This window comes from Andrena cerasifolii, chromosome 5 (genome assembly GCF_050908995.1).
Source record: "Andrena cerasifolii isolate SP2316 chromosome 5, iyAndCera1_principal, whole genome shotgun sequence".
NCBI classification, from domain to species: domain Eukaryota; kingdom Metazoa; phylum Arthropoda; class Insecta; order Hymenoptera; family Andrenidae; genus Andrena; species Andrena cerasifolii.
In genome coordinates this window covers 16,402,538-16,423,083 of record NC_135122.1, presented here as the reverse complement: position 1 = coordinate 16,423,083, position 20,546 = coordinate 16,402,538, and the positions used below count along the sequence as shown (strand labels likewise).

Below are 20,546 nucleotides of genomic sequence, written 5' to 3'. Positions count from 1 at the left end.
AGGTGCTCCTTTTACCCAATCGTTAATAAATGTAGCGCTGTTCAAAAGCTGTAGATTTAACGCGTGAAACATTGCGGAGATAAACTCAGGGGACAATGAACGAGTAGTACAATATCCTGAGATATTTTTCATTGGAGAATAATCGTATCGTGACTCCACGACATTTCTCATCTAGCGGCCGTTTCTAATATCTTCCCGTCATCATCGTTAGCATCCTTCGGACGTGGATCTGCATACAATGGATATATTACGTACAAACTTGTTGATTCGTGCGGAATTTAAGAGTAAACTTTCCTTAAAACAATCTACGGCATCGTAAAGAAACACGATGAAGAAGAACGAAGGGTGTTCGGTGATGCTTGTGCGGCATACATGTCGGAGTTTCTCTAAATCTATTTTCTTTTCCGAGGGGGTGGTGTAAATGATGCTTCTTTGCCGGCGAGAGCAGTCTTTTTTTTTATGTTTTTCTCATCTCTCGTTATGTGTATATATTATATTTCGTATCTGTGTGACTTCGAGCTTCGTTACGTTCAGAACACGCGCAAGCGTTTCCCTCTCTGTGCGGCTTGATGCTTAATTCTTCCTTCTCTTCTTTTCTCCTCGAAACGGATAGATGTTAACGGCTACAAATTTCACCGTACTCTGCGCATAGACTACATATCAAGGAAAATTAAGGCTCCACGGCAACGCTTTCGTTTCGTTTAAACAACGGAAAAGTAAAGGCGACACCAAGGAAACCGAAAACCAGGAAACGCTTTACGGAATAATTCACAGAAACATATGTTCCTCTGGATGTTCGTTCGAACTAGTTTTGCGCACTTCAGGGCCCTCAGTGTGACACGAGTGGAATTTTAAGGAGATTCGTCTATTATCAGAATATGAAGTATAAAATTATCAAAACATTTCATGGAATACTTTGGATTGTTAGTAGAGCTCTTCTTCGCTTCTTTAATCTCTACGCAAGTGTTTAAACGAAACCTAAGAGCCCTGGGTGTGCAGACTTGATAATACAATACGCTTCGCAGATCTTTTAACTTATTTCATAAAACCACGCAAGCTTATTCGTCGTGCTTGAGGCTGAAACGTTAATTAGTCAATTAAATCCAATGAGAAACAGTAGCCTCCTCTGAGACTACTATCATAGCACCATAATTAAGAGAAATAAATATACGGTTGTTTTAGAGAGGTCCAGATCACTACTTGCAGCTTCATGAAATAAGTCTCCTGGGCATTGACAATCATTCGGCGCCCGCTTCCCGCAACGCGCAATTCCATAGCGTACAATCGATCTCAGTAAGATTTGTTCTTCGTAAACAAGCAAAAAGAAGAGGGCAAGGAAAGAGGCGACGCAAAGTGCAGCATCGCAGACATGGCTCTTCGAAACGCGCAACGCTGCACCCACATCGTAATTCAAACTCGTATACATCTTTGTATGCAGTTAGTAGGTTTTTCTTCCTGCCGAGCCACCCCGCTTCCGCGCGGACCGACGATGGATTTCGAACACGCGCAAGCTTTATCCAAGCACCGTCTCAGTGGAGCGAGTAATCTAAATCTTCGGCTATTTATCAAAGTTAATCAGCTACATTGAAATCATTGCTTGGACTGTTCTAACAATTTTCTCGATTACTTTCAGAGATCGTCAAGATGATCAGAGGGGGTGGAACGTGCTCTGGAGTCAAGCTCGCGCGGATCTCGCGGCGGAGGCTCGCTCGCAGCAGGAAACACGTGGATCTCGACGATCGAATCGACTTTACAGTAACACGAGTACACGATTAATAGAGTTACCTTGTTGATTAACCTAGTCTAACACGTAAACGTTGAAAAAAACGGTTGACAATTGTTACCATTCTTGATAATGCTACGATTCATATATTTTTTTTTTTTTTTTTTGGGTTCTCTTACGTGAGAGCTGGATAAATTCGCCGAAACTCACCATCATTCTGGGCTTAGACACGTTCTCCTCGATAGCGGTTGATAAATTTTACTTCCTTTTTTTTTTTTCGTTTTGTTTGCTTGCTTATTTGCTCGGTAGTTCACCAACTAAGTTTATTCGCTACGGGGACGTTCTAATCGCTAGTGGGCGCGTGTCAGCGTGTTCGAAAAACGACTCGTACTACTGGTACTTGGAAAACGGCTCCCATGGACCTCTGCCCCTTCAACTCTTCGCACTCGTGTCTGACCGCACACGGGGCCGTTCTACTTCGCTCGGTTGAATTCAAACGCAATTTGCTCCGGAACTATTGTTACACCCCCGACGATATCTGCTGCTTAAGAGTACTTATAACACTAGAATTTTTAAACGCAACTCAGGACGGTCTATCATAACAAACGAACTCTTATCGTAGCTTGTTTTGTACACCATTGATATCGCGCTGAAAGCATCTCCGCCCGCGATCGAACACTAGCGTCGATGGAATTCTCAGTGAAACCCCTTTCGCTTTTAAGCTACCTCCGTCGCCCTCGCTTCGCAATATGTACCCCCGTTGACTTCTTCTTATCGGAAAGGGGAAGAGACCGGGCTCCGAGAGTGCAAAGAGCCGAAGCACTGGTACCACGTTCTTCTCCCTTTTCTCTCGCTCTCCGCGCGCCGTGTGTGTTCTTAGAGTGTGAAAATATATTCTACCACGAGGACAAGATTCAGAAAGATATCCGGTGTGTTAAAAGTCTTCGAGTATACTCTACGGTATCGTTGAAACGAGAAGACCAGATCGTCGTTACATACAATATTGACAGAGTTACACATCCCTTCGACTTAATCGACACCACCCTTAAAATCGCTACTTTCAAATGTTGCTCCTCCCGCTTACCTCTAAGTTTAATCACCTCGCGAGGAGAACAGCTTATGCATAGCTTCCTCCCGCGTCGCTCCTTACGTAACTTACTATCGTTTTCAACGAACAACTCGCGATATCCGAAGCTGCCTTTCCCTTCCCGACGGCGACTTTCCCCGGGGGGAGGAAATCGCCTTCCACCTTAAGTAGCTTCCTACGCGTAAATCCAAAGAGAAGTCCGGCCTGTGCTCGCCTTCGACTGAGACAGGGCTCCGTGAACGTCTCGGGTCGTTGGCTTCGCGAGCCTTACGTTAGGGATATGTCTGGCAGGGATATGTGAGCGGGTGTCGGGGGAGGAAATCAGAGCTACCGGAGAAGAAGAAGAGGGCTATACTCAAGGAGGAACGTTCTCGCGAGATATTTAGACAGCTGGAGAAAATTGAGCGCCAACGGTATAGAATCACATTCTATATCCCCCCATTTCATTCTCTTCCCGTTCGAGTGCCTCGGACCGATCGTTTCGCGGATCCCTCTCGACCGCCGGAAGAAAATTTGCGCGAGTGAAACCGCTATCCTGGGCCTTAACTACGACACGAGACACAAAATGCAAACTTGTTTAATCGCTAAGGTATCGCTAACAATTCGAAATCCACAGGGCCAACCAGGCCACCGTCCCCTCGACCGTCAACGGCCGCTGAACGGTGACGCGAAACACACCCCCGCCCCCCAGATACATCTCGTCACCCTTCTTTCGTAGCTTCGTTAAATTACACGTCGATACAGCGAAAAGAAAGGGCTTCTCTCTTAGCGTCTATGCTATTAATTGCTTCTTACTAGCTAACAATTTGAGGGCGCGTGGCCGGGGCTGCTCCGCGAAAAGTCGAGCGCTCGAAACAGCTTAGCACTAGTATTCTAATAGATCAAGTGGAAAACGAGAGACAGAGAGAAATAGAGAGAGAGAGAGAGGAGAAGGGGGACGAGATAAAAGATACGATTTTACCCATCGTTCTACCTACGATCCTCGTCACTGCTTCTGTACACTCGTTACAAATTACTTTAACGCCGCGGACAGGCGAGCTTAACGCGGAACCGTCCGCCGCACGATCCTTCCGTCTTTCTACACTTACATCGCGAATAATTGATCCGTACAGATAGATTTTGCTCGACCGACGATCGACATCCCTCTCTCCGACGACCTCGCGTCTACTGCCCCGCGACGCTCCTTTATCCTGGCCAACAGGGCCGATCATCGACGTTTGTACTTAAGGGAATCGAGCACAGTTATTGTCCGAATTTACCCATGAACAAGGGGACAGTGAACCGTATCCGCGGACACTCTCAACATCCAAAACATCACTCTCTCAATTAAGATTATTCTCTATCGTTTGGACGCGTTTCACTGACCCGAGAGAAGGTGGACAGGGTGGTGACGAATTCCTGGCCCAAGGTTCTAGTACAGTCGCACCTTCCAACGGCGACAGAGAAGACACAGACGAAACGTCTCGTAGCTTTTGGAAGCCGCCGATCTTCGGACACCCCCGCGCTCGTTAGAGGCGCTAATTCGCCCGCGCCAGGAATTCGCCAGCACCGCGTGCAGCCGCTCGCCGCGCGACAGAGTTAACATTAACCGTATATTATTGTCCGAACAGCTTCATCAAGCGGATGACCGACTTCGCGACACAATTATTGTCTCTACGCGAGCTGCGGAAGGGACATCGAGACGCTCGCGCCCCCTCACCGATCATCTCGGAGCAGCCCTTCGAATGCTCGATCCGGCAAAGTCGGTGTCGTATTATTGTCATTCACAGAAGTAGGAGTTTCATCCGCTTACACCCTAGACTCTCCGCCCCGCTCTCTCCGAGGACCTCGCCTGATGGAAGGAAAACACGAAACGCTGTGGATGCTGGGTGGATAAGGAGAGGAGGAAACGAAAGTTAACGACGATGCACTCTAAGTGGTGGGTAACGATGGGTCGAGTTCGATCCTCTGGATGAATTTCGCCGGAGAAATCGGGTTCCAGGCGCGAACAGTAAGCGAATCGTCTCCGTTATTGTCCCTTAATTAACTTACAATGGTAGTTAGTACGTAGCCCTACTTAACACTGGTTTTTTTTTTATGCTTCTCGCGGGAAAGCTAAAGCAACGGTGCCCAACGTGTCCGTCGCTGGCGATTTCCATTCTGCGTCGAGGGGGAGCGGTCTGGAGGGAGGTGTGGGAGAGAGTACAGCGCTGGACGTTCGTCGAATCAATTACTATCCCCGGCGTTAACGCGAGGGGCGGTTGAACGCGACGAACACCGTTTTGGGCACCGCTGAGTGCTAGACGACGTAAATTTCCGAAGTTCCTCCCTTTATATGCATACGTGTACCTGGTGTTTATGTACTGTGTGTTTAATATATGTGTATATATAATGCGTATGTTAGGTATGTATGCGTGCGCAGTTAAATACAGACTGGTCTTCGTGGGATAAGCAATCGGAGTCGCAAAGAATTTCTCGCTGCTGGCAAAATTTTGAGGACACCCCGGCTTACTTAGAAATCTGGACACACGAAAGCTTCTGAGACTGGTATTAACGCAGAGGGACACTGTTCGTTTAAAACCTCGCCCCCCTCTAGAATGATTATGTATTTCTCTGATTTCTTGGTTGCACGTCTCTCTCATTCCTTGCGCGTGTCGCGCCTGTTTCTAGCGCACCGTTCACGTCCTCGTCTCGGTTTCTCGGTTAGCCCCCCTCTCGTACAAGTCACGAGGCATTCCCTCCCGTTTCTAATACCGCCATTGGCGATGCACAATCTGGGATCCCGGAAAGCAATTGATCCCAGCCGAGACTCGACTGTACTCGTTGGGGTAGAAATGCGCTCGACGCGCAAGAAACCAGTTCCTAAGTACTACAGGGGTATCTCCTGTCCGAGTGGTTCCTAATTCGTGTTAATTAAAGAAGTTTCATTATCTGTACCCAAGGCACATTTTATACTTTCATTCCGTTTTAGGAAGGTCCACTCTATAGTATGTACATATCATTATAGCATCGTTACACGTATAGGGGGGGGGGGGGAGATAGTTTTGTAATAGTATCGCCCCTAATCGTAGTAATAATATGTCTGACGTTACCTTGTACATGATTCTCGCTTTCCTTCCCTTTCCCATTCAACGATTACCTTCGTCGTTCTCTACCCTACGTATTATTGTCAAGTCGACAGCATTTATAAATGTAGTGTTACCTTAAGTGCTACTCGATCTTTTAAAGTTACAATTATAGTCAACTATAGCTTTGTGCAAAATTTACATTGTACATGTACCACCGATGCTCCCCCCAAAAAGCTCCTCTATCCCCCACCCAGTTTATCCTGCATCCAATGTACGACTCCTCTTTATACGCTTTAGCGACCCACTTCCCTCCCCCCCGATGAACAACATTCGTTTAACATTATTGTCGGAATTTTCACAATTACCCCCGTTCCCCGTCCTGATTTATTATTGTCAGAAACCTCCCGAGTCACCCCGTTCCTAAGTAGCTTCGTAAATTTCTTAAACGTTAAAAATCACCTCGAATCTCGCTCTCCTCGTGTGCCGTGTTTAATAAGTGTGTATGTATGTATGTATATAATATATGTATAGATTCATATGTATGTATGTATGTATATATATATATATATATATATAGAAATATACATATACATATATCGTATAATACGAAATATTGAATCTGATAGATCTTAAAAATATTCTGCTAATCTTTTTACGTACGATTAAACCTTACGCGCTAAGTACTTTCTTACAACCTTGTATCGTGTTCAGCCGATTTTTTTTTACTCTTTTGCTGTCTCGTTTCTCTTGATAATTAGCATATTTTATCACCCGTCGTTACAGATGCGAGCTTCCTGTTCTCTCCCGTCGATCTCCTTTTATTCCCGTTTCTCCTCCTCCCTCCGCCCCCAACCCCGTGGTTCTGTGCACCAGCCCCGCGTATTTCCCGCTAGACGGTCCCAGGGATTCATCTCGATAGCGTGAGCAGACCGACGACGAGCGTTGCGATCATCGACGCGATCGGCACGGCTGTGCCTGCCACGCTCACGACGTGTATCTTCCAGCCCATGAAATTGTGCATGTAACACTGGGGAAACAAAATTTCGTGACTGGACGGTGTCCCTCCACTTCTTAAGCCAGTGCAGGTTAAAATATTCCACCCCCAATTATCAAAAGCTTTAGTCTCAACGCGCAAAGGACCGACCGCGAGTTTCTTCTGTTTACCGATTGACATTGTCGTTTGGTACTTATAGACAGAGTCGGGTATTTTCCGAATATTTTTTTATTCGAATAAAAAATTATTCGTCATTCCCGAATAACTTCATTCGAAGATTATTCGAATAAAAGTTTATTAGTGGAGCAAAGCTTCGAGAATATATGCCTGGTCCTTTAAGGATGTATCGGACCTATCTTCAGTGGTACCAAGTTGATGAAAATTTGCGAGACTGTTCTTTTTAATCTTCCTGATGTGCTCCAAAAATTTTAAACGAATTCACTAAACGGTTGCTGAATTATAACGATTTTAATTTTCACTGACTTTACACGTACACTTATGGAAAGAGACGATCTTGACAGATACAACAGCTGAAAAAATATTGAAGAAATGCTACCAATGTGTTCATTTTTTTTTTTACATATAGGGACATTCCACGCGAAATCGGATACTTTTTGGGGTAACATTTCGGATGTGGCTGAAATTTGAATACGTTGTAGTCTTTAGGGATGTATAAACATATCTCGAAGGATTTTTGACAATTTTGAAAAATGTCGATTTTACAGCTGCTTGAAGGTAAGTGCTAACTTTTTTTCAATAAATTATAACTATGGAAGTAGTAAACGGATGGAGATGAGGTTTACGGCGATTTGTAGAAAAGACATTGAAGTTTTAAGAAAAAATTATTTCAGTTTCAGAAACAATTTTTTTTAACCATTTTTGTGCAATTATTTTAAACAAAAGCAGTTTTTTAACAAAGGGCACGATTTTAAAAATCTGAAAAACAGAATATAGTTCTATCCTTCCCCTTCATGATTTAATTGTCAAAAATATGGGCATTTTAAAATTGGCCTTTCAAATTTCAGCCACATCCGAAATGTTACTCCAAAAAGTGTCCGATTTCGCGTGGAATGTCCCTGCCAAAAGTTTAGCAAATAATGTTTGAAAAAGCATTTGTAAAGTGAAAAGAAACCTTTTTAGAAGTAAAAATAAGACTCCAACTGTCGTTCGAGTTCCTTGCATCTAGATTTACTATGCGTAAGACGTAGATATCCAAGTATTCCAAATTTCATATACTTCTGTCTAATATTGTACGTCCGATACACCCTTAAGCGCTCACCCTCTGAATTAGCTACGCGAAAATCGCCGAATGAAATCTAGCTAACGCTTCAAGTATCGTTTGGATTCCGATACTCGATTGATCGTACCTGGTAGTATACCAAGTCTGGAGTGTCCTCCTCCACGGTCCAGGCGAGCTTGGCCGGCTCGCCCTTGTCACATTCCAGTTTGAGGGTCTCGAAGAAGTTCTCAAAGGTCTCCATGTCCGCGCTCATATCCACGGTCTTGTGCACCCATTCGCAGTAACGGCCAGCAGCGCTCGGGTAAGGATATCCGCTCTCGTCGTATTTTACACCGGCGAACACTCTTTGTGCCATCTTCTCCGCCTCGGTCTTCTGACCGAAGCCACCCTCCGGGCTGTCGGTGATGTAGAATGGGTGGTATCTGCGTGAAAAAAACACGGTCCATTGTGTTGCTTTCTGATTTAGTGTCGTCATTCCGCATTCACGGCTACGCGGCTGGCACTTAAACCCTTGGAGAACGTTCGAGTAGAGTGGAATACTACGGAAGCTTTCGCGCGGCAGAATAACGTCCCAAAGTGGCGCTCGATTCGCAGCGTCGAATTCCACGAATAAGCAGAAACGAATGATTGATACGCGGTGCACAGAAGCTGCGGATAGTTAACGAGTAATTATCCAGCACCGAGGCAACGAATCAAGGGAACCGAAGGCACAGACTCGGTTGTTAATAGTTTGAGATTTCAACTCGCCTGGCCGGATTAACGGAAGTGTTGCCACCCTCCACTATGAACGTGTACGTCTGTCCTCTCTCGACGGTGAGCTCCGGGATGAGCAGGTCGTTGATGTACCACGCGATGCCCCAGGGAGGCTGACCTGCGTTTCAACGTATCGACCATAAACTTCGAAATCCAACGCATGATCAGGAGACATTAGCTCCGCCGCGCGGTGGATCCCCGGATTTCTGATTTAAAGTCGACGATCGTAATCACCTGTGATCCTCGAGTATCCTCTCTTCCCGCCAGCAGGTCCGATCCTCACGCTGAAGGTTGTCTCGTTGGTGATCGCCGCCGGTGCCCAGGCTTTGATGTCAGACATGTCCGGGAGGTTGTAGAGGGAATTCGTACACTCGTGGATGTTCCTCGACGTAAAATCAATACGAATGTCCTCGGTGGTCTTGTCCAAGGCGCTCTGATGAGCATTGGCTTCTCCTCGCAGATTTAGGGGCCCTATAGCCGCGATCACGCTGGTCTCCACCTCTGGGATCATTCTGTCCATCACCGGCTCGTTCGTTCTCAACGGCCTCGTGTACGTAACTGAAACGCCCACGAACACCATTACGCCCCGTTCAGAGAGTGGCTCTCCGCCGTAACCGTGGGTATCTAAGAAGAGTCGGACGAGCCAGGCCTACCTGTCGTCACTCCGTTCTTCCTCTCCCCGTCCAAAAGGACGGCGTCGTTCTTGCCGCCGACCCTTTCGTCCGGGCAGACGCCGTTCGTGCCGTCGCACTGCGCGTAGTCCGACATGTAGTAGTCCACCGCGATGAACTTGCCCGTCCTGTTGTTGTAAGCGATCACCACCACGTCCCCGCCGATCATCTCGGGCTTCCCCTCGCTACCGGACAAACCGAAGGCGACGTACTGATCCTCCCTGATACGGGCAGACACTCTTATATGTATGTCCTCCCCGATCATCTCCCACTGCACCTGAACGCGACCCTCCAGCATCTCCTTGCAGTTGGTCAGCTCCTGTTTGGACAGAGGCGGTGATGGCGTACTGCTTGTCTGAAAAGGAACCCCGAGACTTTTACTTAGGCACGGACGCTCGCGCGTGATTCGGGACGAAAGAGGGGTGGGTGGGTGGGGTGGGTGGTTGTTGTGGTGCCAACGATAAGCGGAGGTCGTTTTGTTTCAATCTGTGTGAGCTAGTTGGTTCGAACACTGTGCTACTTACAGGATCGTACCACCAAGGCGGCTATTCCCGATGGAATTTCAGAACAATCGATTAATTAGACGTTCTGTGCTCGTTCGTAAGGGTGTTATGTGCGATGAAGGTTCGTTAGTTACGCCGCGGTCGGTTAAGTAATACGTGCATGAGTTACCGTGATTTTCGTCTGGCCGAGGGCAGGCGGGACGTCGAGGTCCTTCGGGAGGAGGACATGGCCGAAATTGTGCTTGTATTCCACGCACCATACCGACAGCCAGTCGATGTCGTACACGGTCAGGTTCCCTGGTAAAACTATCTCGATGTCCTCCCCTTGGTAGCCCCTCAGCGGAGCCAAACTGCCGGCACACGTGTAATCGTTAATTTCTGCCGGAGCTTGCACGAGTTGCGGTGGGTTGCAGCAACGGTTACCTCTTCCTCTCGTTGGGCACTTTAATACCGAAAGTGTTGGGCTCCGAGCCGTTCCCCACCCAGAAGTAAGCGTCCGGGCCGGCTCCGTCGTAATGCAGATTCGGAATGTAGAAAGCTTTGCTATCTAGGATGGTGATGTTCCCGCTACGAAGACTGTGAGCCAGCCTCGAGAACTCTGGCAGCTCCCTCGCCTTTGGCACTTTTAGGTCCGTCGGGATATAAACGTGGCCCAGGTTGACCTGTGGTAAATTAACGGCACGCCTGAGCCCACTGAAAGTCGCGCGAGTCGAACTTTTTGCCCGCTCGCTATCAGACTTTCTCTCGCGCCGCTGCAATGCCGAGGCGGACTTATCCAGCGAGACTCGGGGTCCGCTGAATTCAAAGATTTTCCATTAGAGGCGAGAGGAGAAGGTGGGACGGTGTCCTGGCTGGGAACAGGAACCGTCTCATCAACCTGTCTTTCAGGGACCGCATATTTACACCCTAGTCAGTCGAAAAAGTCGATCCATCATTCCTAGCCGCCCCCCTGCTGAAGCTGCGATAGGGGCTGGTTTGGGGTCGTTTATATTCCGAGTTCCGTCAAACGTCTGAATAAGTGAGACGAGCCGGGGCGAGAGGAGCGAAGTTAAAGAGAGCGAGATAGGGGCGAGAGGGGCGGGCAGCGTTGAAAGTAGAAAGAAAGATCTCGAGCGGGACCTCGTAAAATCCGAGAAACGGATTCCACCCTCTATACAGGGTGATCTTACTCCCTTAACCCCCGGGGGAACGTTTTATGGGAGAAAATTCAACATTCGCGAGGATTTCTCAACTCGTCCCGAGACCCTGGACAAATCTATTCGCGTACGACGCAGTTTTTATACACTCCCATCTTCCTCGCGGCTTTACTTACTCTCCTCCTCCCCTTCGTACCCACCACTGCTTCCTGTATCATTTATTTACAGTTAAAGGTTTTTTGTCCCACGACTATACCGATACAGCAACTCAGTTGAACATGACGACACTGGAAGTTCGCAGGACGACCAGCGATCTTGTATTCCTGTACAATTTCATTAATGGCCACATAAAGTGTCCGAGCCTGTTAGGAAGCGTGAATTTTTATGTCGCAGGGAGGGTTCTTCGTCAGAGCCCTCTATTGTATGCAAGACGGTACAGGACCAATATTCGTCAGCTGGATCCAGTCACTCGAAGTTGTAATTGCTTCGACAAACTTAAGGGGTTATGCCTACCTGCATGGTCTGAAAACTCAAGTATTTTCGGAATTTTTTTTTAAATTTGAAGAAGTTTTTAAATAAACGGTTGTATATTCGAAAGTATATATTTTAAAGTTCTTGTAGTCTTTGTTGCAATGCGATATGTAAATAATAATAATAATAAAAGCGCCCCAGCTGCAGTTTTCCGCAGGCATCTATTTGCAACATAATTCTGCTTATCAAAAGATCCTTGGGACGTTAAATTTCTCAGAAGATAATTGACGCTCGATCTCCAGGATCTCCCACTGAATACCCTCGCATCGAATTACGAATCCTATGCGGCTACGCGGGCGCGTCGTTGCCGCAGCGATTAAACAGCCCTATCGCCCCCCTATTTTTCTATTGTCTTTTTTATCGGCCCTCGAAAACTGTGCCAAGAGTCGAAGATTGAAAAGTCGGTGAATATCTTCGACGTCTTCGATATTCCGCTCAAGGCTACTGTATACGTGGCCTGATTCCGCCGTTTCGAGATGTCCTTTGGAAGGGACTCCCAGACTTTTTGTCTACAGAAGGAATCGATACACGCGATACCTTGAACCGGCGATATGAGTCTCCACATCAGGGTCGACCGTGTCGTTAACTTATTTGCTGTTCCGTTTCCGCCGAGCCGTTGTTCGAGAAGCCCGACGGAAATCCCGGCCACCGGATTCATATGTAACTTACTTCAATCTACAAACGGGTTTTTTGAATTTTCATTACAGGCTCGCGAAAAAAAGTTAAAAAAAACGACCTTTACAATTTTTTTTTTCTATCCCGACCAAATGCATTTTTTTCGAAACGGCGAAACACGCCACTTAGCAAACTAATCCTTCTAGCTTCTAAAAAAAACTCATGTCGTTTGGACCAATTCTAAAAAAGTTATGCGACTTTAAAAACAGTCCAAATACTTTTTTTACTCACTGTAAATAAGTCAAGAACTCCTTTAAAGAGGAATAGCTCTACGGAAAAACTAAACAGTCGAACGCTATGGATCGTGTTTCAAAACATATGAAATCGTCGGTCGAAAAGACCGACATGCGCCTACCCCCGGGTTAACCGTTATGAAATAATTGAAAGGGCAAGACTCGAGAACCTCAACGAAAAACTGCCAAAATACCACCAGTTATTGCTATGTGTTAAAAATCATCACTCTCAAGTGTGCGAAAATATAATTACGTACCGTAGCTTGTAGTATGTAATAACGGTCAAGTCATAGAACAGGGGAACCAATAACGAAAACTCTAATAGAGGTCGCGAGTGTATTATCTCGAGAGGTGGGTTTCGCAAGGGAAAAGCAAGAGTCCCTCGGCTGAGATTTGTTCTCCGCGCTGCCGAACGCAGTTTTCACTTCAAGTTTCAATGAAACAGCGGGCACACCGCGACGGCGTCCTCCATTCAAGCATCGAGACCGCTCAAACGGTGGTAAATTGGTAAATTCTGTAAGGGGGTGCGAGTTTTAGAAATGTTTGTCAACGGGACCTCCGCTCGAGGAGGATCGATTAATAATTTTCCATTAAGCCCGGACGCTAGGCGGGCAAGAAAACTTCTTCATTAAGCGAGCCGGTACGTTTCAAAGGCAACAGCGGCGAGGAGACAGTCGGGACGCCGCGACGCTCCTCCCGAAAATTAATCTTACGCCGATATACCCTCCATTCAGCTAGCCAGAAAATCAGCGCTGGCCTTTATTTTTAAACGCTTCCTCGCTGCAAACGAGAGAGCAACTGGGTCCCCGTCAGATCCCGGGCGAAATTTTCCCCGAGGTTTCCTCAGCGAAGTTGGCAAAGCTGATGTTTAAACCGAAGCGCCGTAAAAGTAGTTTCTCCAGGCCCCTTCGACTTCCCTTAGCCCCCACGTGGTCGGACGCTAATTCCATCGTTAATAATAATCATTATCAGCGAGCTGTGCCGACGGTTCTCCAGGGGGGGCTCGAAATTTGCACGCGCATTAAGCCCATTTCGTTTAAGGGCTCGTCAATCATATCCACCCTCGGCGAGTGGCTGCGCGCGCGCGCGCGCGTACACACAGCGCCGAGATGCTGGATACCAATGAACTCGATCTCGAGCTTAATGGTGTTTTGAGTGGGCACGGTGTACTCAAAATTGGTCCTCGTGCGAGGGTCCGCCCTGACAGTTTCCGCGTTCAATCTCCAGACGAACGAATTAAACGTCCATTAATTGCTTATCATCCGCGGATGTCGAGCAACGATACCTCAGCACGCGCACTCGTGTGTGACACGTTAAAAAAAAAATTGTAGAAACAGTGAGGAATATGGACCATCAGAAAAGTTTCCTCTGGAAGATTGCAACGTCGACCGAAATTTGGAATAATTAAAACCCATCGAGGAGATTGCTGCCTCGTGATTCGTGAAAATGATCGAACCGACGAGGTCGACGGGGGAATCTGTTCCTCAAAGCGATCATGCGTTAGCGGTTTCGAATAATCAAATTTAACAGCGCTCACGTTCCGGTCTAAAAGTCGACTTTTTTTTATTTCATTTTGCCAATGTTCAACCTTTTAGGAATGCGTGTTTAAAAGGATTTGTTTGAATTCCCGAAGTTATAGGCATTTGAGTAGCATCAAATGCATGGGTAACGCCCGGCCACTCGGCGCACACGTAAAACTTCAAACGCGTTTTTCTCGAAACAGTGTTCTCAAAAGGGTGGGACCTGTATCTCCAAAAGTTATTATCCGATTCGACTGAAACTTTTTTTACGTTGAAGAATATACTTCTGGCTAGGAGGGAAACCAGAAAAAATACAAAAATTGAAAATTTATAATTTTCAAAGACGTTGAAAGGGTGAAAAATATAGTGAAAAGGTGATTTCAAACTTCAAGTGTCGTTATTTTCAAAGAAATGTCATTTTTGTAATTTTCTGGTTTCCCCCCTAGCCAGAAGTATATTCTTCAAAATAAAAAAGTTTCAGTCGAATCGGATAATAATTTTTGGGGATACAGGTCCCACCGATTTTCATCAATTTTTTGACGCCTTGACTTTAACGACTCCCCAGTGCCGTGTGTAATGATTAATTATAAAACAAAAAATATATTTCTGTAACTCGAGACATCCTTAATACAATGCAAAACGTCCCATTAAATTATATATAGTAGTTTTCCTTTAATTAATTCCTAAAAATCACCTATTTTTTGGGGCTCTAGACCGGAACCTCCCCTTAAGGAGGTTCGATACCGGAGAAAAAATAATGAGAAACCTTTGAAAAGTGTTTTAATCTAATGTTCAAAGCAAGCCATTCAAAAGTCACACAATCAGTAAATATGAATTTTTGAATGGCTCGCGGCACCTCAAAAAAATTGTTGATCAATACGAAACTTTCACAGCATAAATCACCTTATAAAAGGCAACATTTGCCCACTATTAGTAGTCACGAATATTAAAAAAATATTTTGCCCCTACAATTCGTCCCACCCTAATGTATAAGCGTAGGCTTACCCCTCTCGCCACCTGCCCCGCAAGTGAGGTATCGAACCTCCTTAACATTAACCCTTGACATTAAACACTCAAGCTATTCGTGAATTCTTTTGGTTCGCCGTGTATGCGCGCCCACGATCTTCCGTAAATATCACGCTCTGTACCCCCACGCTATCGGCCAGTTTCCCGTAATTACCGAGCCACAAAGCACTCGTAACAATTCCCCAAGACTGGCAAGCAGTCTCCCTCGCGTATCCACGTGAACACGAGCTGAATCCACGCCCACCCATTTCGAATGTACCTTGGCCAGCATTCCAGCTCAGCTTCAAGTGTCAATTTTTGCCCGAAATGTATCGCGTGTTATCCAAGGGTGGCCATTGTTCCCGACGAAATTAGCGAGAGCTGGGAGCCACTGGGAATCATGATACTCCGACATTAATTACGGATTGAGTAACGCGAATGTGTCGACGGCGCGGCGCGCGGCTGGTAATTGGCGGCTCTCTATTAGGGAGTCTCCCGAATAAAGTTTCAACGTCTGGGAAATCGACAGGATAATGCCGGAAATTTCTCGGGACGAGTCTCCCGAAATTCGGATAAACCTTAGCCGTCGCCAAGAGCAATCTCGCCGAGGAAACGAAACCAGTCGCGTGCAGCTCTTCTTCGTAAACCGCGGATGGATCCAGGAAAACGATCTCCCAGTCTCCGCCTCGATCGTGCCCGGCGAAAACCACAGCAGTTTATAAACCGGGGGATGCGGTAGTCGCGAGGGTTCCTCGTCAATTCGATACCTTTGATCTGGTCGTTATACGCCGGCCCAAGTTTCCACGGGGGTTACTGCAGCCCCTAATAGACTGTTTATCTCGTAAGCCTGGATTTAGATTCGGATCGGGTTCTATTATGCGAGCCGTAAGTCTGTGTACGCGACACGCACGCGCTGCTGCGCGAATCCCTTAAAAGTGATGCCCCTCGCGCGGTAGCGAATATTTTTATAACCGTTGAAAGAGAACCATTTGGCGGCTATTTAAAGTTGAAATTATGATTCTTTGTGCAAAAATCTCGCGAAAAAATCAGGATGTCAGCTTTAAATAGCCGCAATTTTGTTTTAAATTAATATTTCGGAAAATTCTCACCGTCAACCTGAGGAGACATTAATATACTAACGAAATCTTTTTTGTTTCTTAATTTTAGATAATCTGGTTCCGAATGGCACTGCTCACCGCAAAACCAAATTTTTAAAAATGCTTCTTGGATGTCGCTTGTTATTTTATTATAAACGTAAATATTTTTCTACGAAAAAATTACCAAATGTTCTTTAAATGTTGCTCTTTTAAGTGCAAAAAGTTTTGTAAAAATATACGCTTCCGCTTGTTCAAAAAAAAATTCACAAATATTTTTGTATAAATTTTTATGAATTTTTTGCGAAGATACCAATGCGCTAATCCTTTCCTAACTTTGAGGGTACTTTATTTAACATTATAAGAAGTAACGAAATTTTTATAACAGTAAAATTATAATAAATACAAAAGAAATTGGGCCGTATCGGAAATAGGTTTGTTTTTCGAGATGCAAAACGGCGCCGATTGTAAGGACTCCGGTAGTTTATGGAATGTTTTTTTAATTTTTCTTTCGATTTATACGGTCTTCTCCCCTCGACACCAGCTGCGAGCTTTTCATGTCTCCTTCTTGGGTGGAAAATAATCAGAAGGAAGCTAAGTATGACCACTTTCACCCAAGCATTCCAGGAAGAAAAAGAAGAACGTGACCAGGTCGCTGCTACGTCGATCTGGATTAGGATCCACGCAGCCACCCCCTGGACCCAATCCACGGGGTGTGCACCCCGTGGACGGGCGCGATACGGCCGATTCTGATATACTCGTTATAGCGCGGGCGGCCGTTCGAGCAGTCGATATTCAATCAAATAAATCCCCCTAACAAACTGGAGAGTCAGAGATAGCATCAAGAAACAATCCCGTGGGTGAATAGGGGGCGAGTGCCCAATCAGCAACGGAAGAATCGAATAATTTGCCCCGTGTAGCTGCCAGCAAACATGATGTCCGCATTGTTCCTCTATCTGAATAAATATACGAATCTGGTTACTTAATATATTGCGATACCTCCTACTGTCTCCGCGAATTCTACAGTGAGTTAGGTGGTTCTTGAATAAATGCATTTAATAAGAACTAATAACTCAATCGAAATGGTAACTGACCCCCTAGATCCATTCACAAGGGAACTAAGTGGAATCCTTCGACAGGGGTTGGTCCATGATTTGTACACCGTACCGTGCACGCGCGATAACCATTTTTCGAGGTCCTTTCCTCCTCTCCATGCCAGTGCTCTCATCTTATTATTCCGTGTTTGCCGATTATTTTGATCCCCCACGCGATTATCCCTGCACGGGACTCTAACGATCGCTTCTGGCTGGAGGAAGAGATGAAGGGGATCACGACCTATCGGAGAGATTCCGGGCAGGTCATAGCTGTATATTATTTTAGCACCTTATCAGGCCCGTATCACCCCCAGTCAGACGGGTGTTCCCCTCGCGCTGTTCACGCCGGCTACCCCCCGTTGCGAGGCGCACGTTCTTACGGAAATTGAGACATCGAGCCTCGTTAGGCTCGATAGCAACGCCCCTTATCCCTGTTCTCCATCGAACGAGAGCAAACGCACATTGTGCTTCACTTTATTGCTCCCGGGCCAGGATCCAGCCCGCCGTGATTATCGCGCAATGTCCTTCCTGACGGACGATTAAATTGGTAACTCAGTCAGAAGGTTATATCCCAGCGCGGTGGAGCCTCTTCGAGCACGCCTTGCTGGATCCTTCCAAGCGTCCCGGAGAAATTTCTGCCTCGATCTTCGCGTTTACATCCGCAAATGCGCGTCGCAGAGACTCCTTCTCCTTTGGTCTCGGAGGACAGCCGTTAGACTTCGCGCGGAGTTCGGCTCGAGCTGCTTACAGGGAACGCGATAAAGATTCAGGATCCTTCGGCTCGAACGAGCCGCCGTGTTTAACAAGGTCAAGATGTATCGCGTTTTTACGAACCACTCGTAGATCTCCAATCCGATGTCTGCGCGCGAGCAATTGGCAGTGGGAACCTTGAAATCCGAGCTGAAAAGGACCGCTTTCCAGCGGATCCCGTCCGGCGGACTTTAAGTAGGTGATAAATTAAACGAGCCTCCCTCTTCGTGATACCTCTATATCTTGGGTGGCGGATTTAATGGAACTTTTTTTAACCGAAACTTTATACTAGCCGGGGATAAGCCCCCGTTAAATACGTTCCGGCAGTCTAATTACACGGATTTCTCGCGTCACCTCCAACTTCTTTCTGGCTGAGCAGTTGCTCGACCCCCTGAGGGGGGGCTGTCGTCGTTCATTTGCCCACGACTATCCCAAGACCAGCGGCTATTTCTCTACGATACTACACAGGTACTGCGTCACTCGAAGCTTGCTTGCAACGTGCAGAGAGTAGAGTAATAACACAGTACAACAGCCTTCTGAACTTGTAACATTCAATAGCCGTTTCTTATAGGCTTTCGTGCCCTGAAAACGAATCCGCAACCCGTTCGTCGCCATCACCCTCAGTTTTTAAGAAAATCTATTTTGAAAAAAAACTGCAAATTTTCAACTTTGAGCATCTTTTGTGTCGAAACGGTAATAGTTATTCGATTGTTCTTTGCGTGAAATTATTCTATGAACCCTCCCGAATACAACGATATAAGGTCACCCGAAATGCACCAATTTTTGCAGATATCTTTCAATTTATTTCCAAAACTAAGGGTCTGGGAAAAAATCTGACTACTCCACGCGATGCAGCCGACATTTTTCCTTCGGAAAGCGTCAACAGAAGTGGTAGGTTTCGTTTTGTTTTCAATACAGAAGCGAAATAGTTTGGTAAAACGCGCGCAGCCGACAGTGGTAGTCAACGACGGCGCGCGATCCACTGCCGCTCAGTGTAACACAACCGCTTAACGCGCGTGACTACCACTGTTGGCGCCGCACGTTCTGCCAAACTATTTCGCTTCTGTATTGAAAACAAAACGTGACTTACCACTTCTGTTGATGCTTTTCGAAGGAAAAATGTCGGTTGCATCGCGTGGAGTAGTCAGATTTTTTCCCAGACCCTTAGTTTTGGAAATAAATTGAAAGATATCTGCAGAAATTGGTGCATTTCGGGTGTCCTTTTCCCTTTGATCGTTGTTTAAACATATTTAAATGTACATAATGCAATAATAACTTGTATTGTTGTATTCCGGAGGGTTCATAGAATAATCTGACGCAACGAACAATCGAATAACTATTACCGTTTCGACAGAAAAGATGCTCAAAGTTGAAAATTTGCAGTTTTCTTCCAAAATCGATTTTCTCAAAAACTGAGGGTGATGGCGACGAACGGGTTGCGGATTCGTTTTCAGGGCACGAAGACCTATAAGAAACGGCTATTGAATGTTACAAGTCCGAGAAAAAAGTCGAAATTTGTTGCACTGCGTAATCAGGCGCCACTTTGGGGGATGATTTGGAAACACGAACCAAATGAAATTCATAGATTAAACTGCTAATGTGTTACGAACGATTTGATTCGATGCCGGATTTCAACCCTCCCGAAACGGTGCCACGCGCGAATGTACATTACGCGTGCGTTCACCTTAAATATGTCTACAGCCAGTTCGAGGAAGCATCCCGAAATAGCCGGTTGGAACGACGTCGCGAAAGTTGGGCCATATTTCGTGTACAGTGCCCGTGGTACTTGGACGGGGCACGGGAATGGGGTTCACTCGCGAAATCCTTGGAAATTTAATTGCGCCTCGGACCCCTGGAGGTTATCAGAAGCTGGCGTGTGTACCCGCGATTTCTGACTATGACCCGACGAATCGGCAAGGTGCACGTCGCCGTGGGTAGAGGCAAACATCGCCGTCGGATTCCCACCCTGTCCTGCACGGAATGACGAAACTTTCCCGGCGGCAAGAGGGCCGCGGTGGGCGGTTCTCCGGGATACCTGGAACTTTCGCAAGCTCTCGACCAATCGGCGTGTCGAGAGCGGGAAAGACATATATATATATATATATATGTATATAGTTATATGTATATATGTATAGAGTTATATGTATACATCTACAGAGGGGAAGCGGATGATAGAGGGTGCGAAAGAGAAAATCAGCCAGAAAGGGAGGGACAGACGCGAGAAAGCCGAGTAGCGGGGCGAAAGAGGGAACGAGGGCTGGAAGAGCGACGAAGAAGAGGGAAAGAGAACAGAAAAGCGTGGCGGATATAAACCTGGAGGGTTGTTACGGAGGGGAAGATGATTAGGAATGGAAGAATACCGAGGGATAAATTATTAAAAAGCAGAAACACCAAGCGTAGAAATAGAAGATACCATAAAGAGCACGAGAAGAGCGAATAGGTGCAAGAGTTGGTAAAGGGTGACGGTTGTGGGGCGCAGGAGCAAACAGG

At 46.3% G+C, this 20,546-nt stretch overlaps 1 protein-coding gene across 7 annotated transcripts in view; it reads right to left on the bottom strand.

Annotated features, from left to right (window-relative positions):
- Positions 1-136: 136 nt before the first annotated feature.
- LOC143368867 (protein Skeletor, isoforms B/C) overlaps positions 137-20,546 on the bottom strand; it is a 71,863-nt gene continuing 51,453 nt past the window's right edge. For 4 of the 7 annotated variants that reach the window (XM_076812053.1, XM_076812054.1, XM_076812051.1 and 1 more), the window contains 8 exons: positions 10,442-10,680; positions 10,188-10,368; positions 10,040-10,060; positions 9,498-9,870; positions 9,079-9,402; positions 8,839-8,962; positions 8,219-8,513; positions 137-6,884 (listed from right to left, as the gene is read on the bottom strand). In XM_076812053.1, coding sequence (XP_076668168.1) covers positions 6,765-6,884; positions 8,219-8,513; positions 8,839-8,962; positions 9,079-9,402; positions 9,498-9,870; positions 10,040-10,060; positions 10,188-10,368; positions 10,442-10,680 — 1,677 coding nt within the window. In that variant the 3' untranslated portion in view covers positions 137-6,764. The remainder of the gene's footprint in view (positions 6,885-8,218; positions 8,514-8,838; positions 8,963-9,078; positions 9,403-9,497; positions 9,871-10,039; positions 10,061-10,187; positions 10,369-10,441; positions 10,681-20,546) is intronic. The other 3 variants (XM_076812056.1, XM_076812055.1, XM_076812057.1) reach the window with 3 other exon arrangements.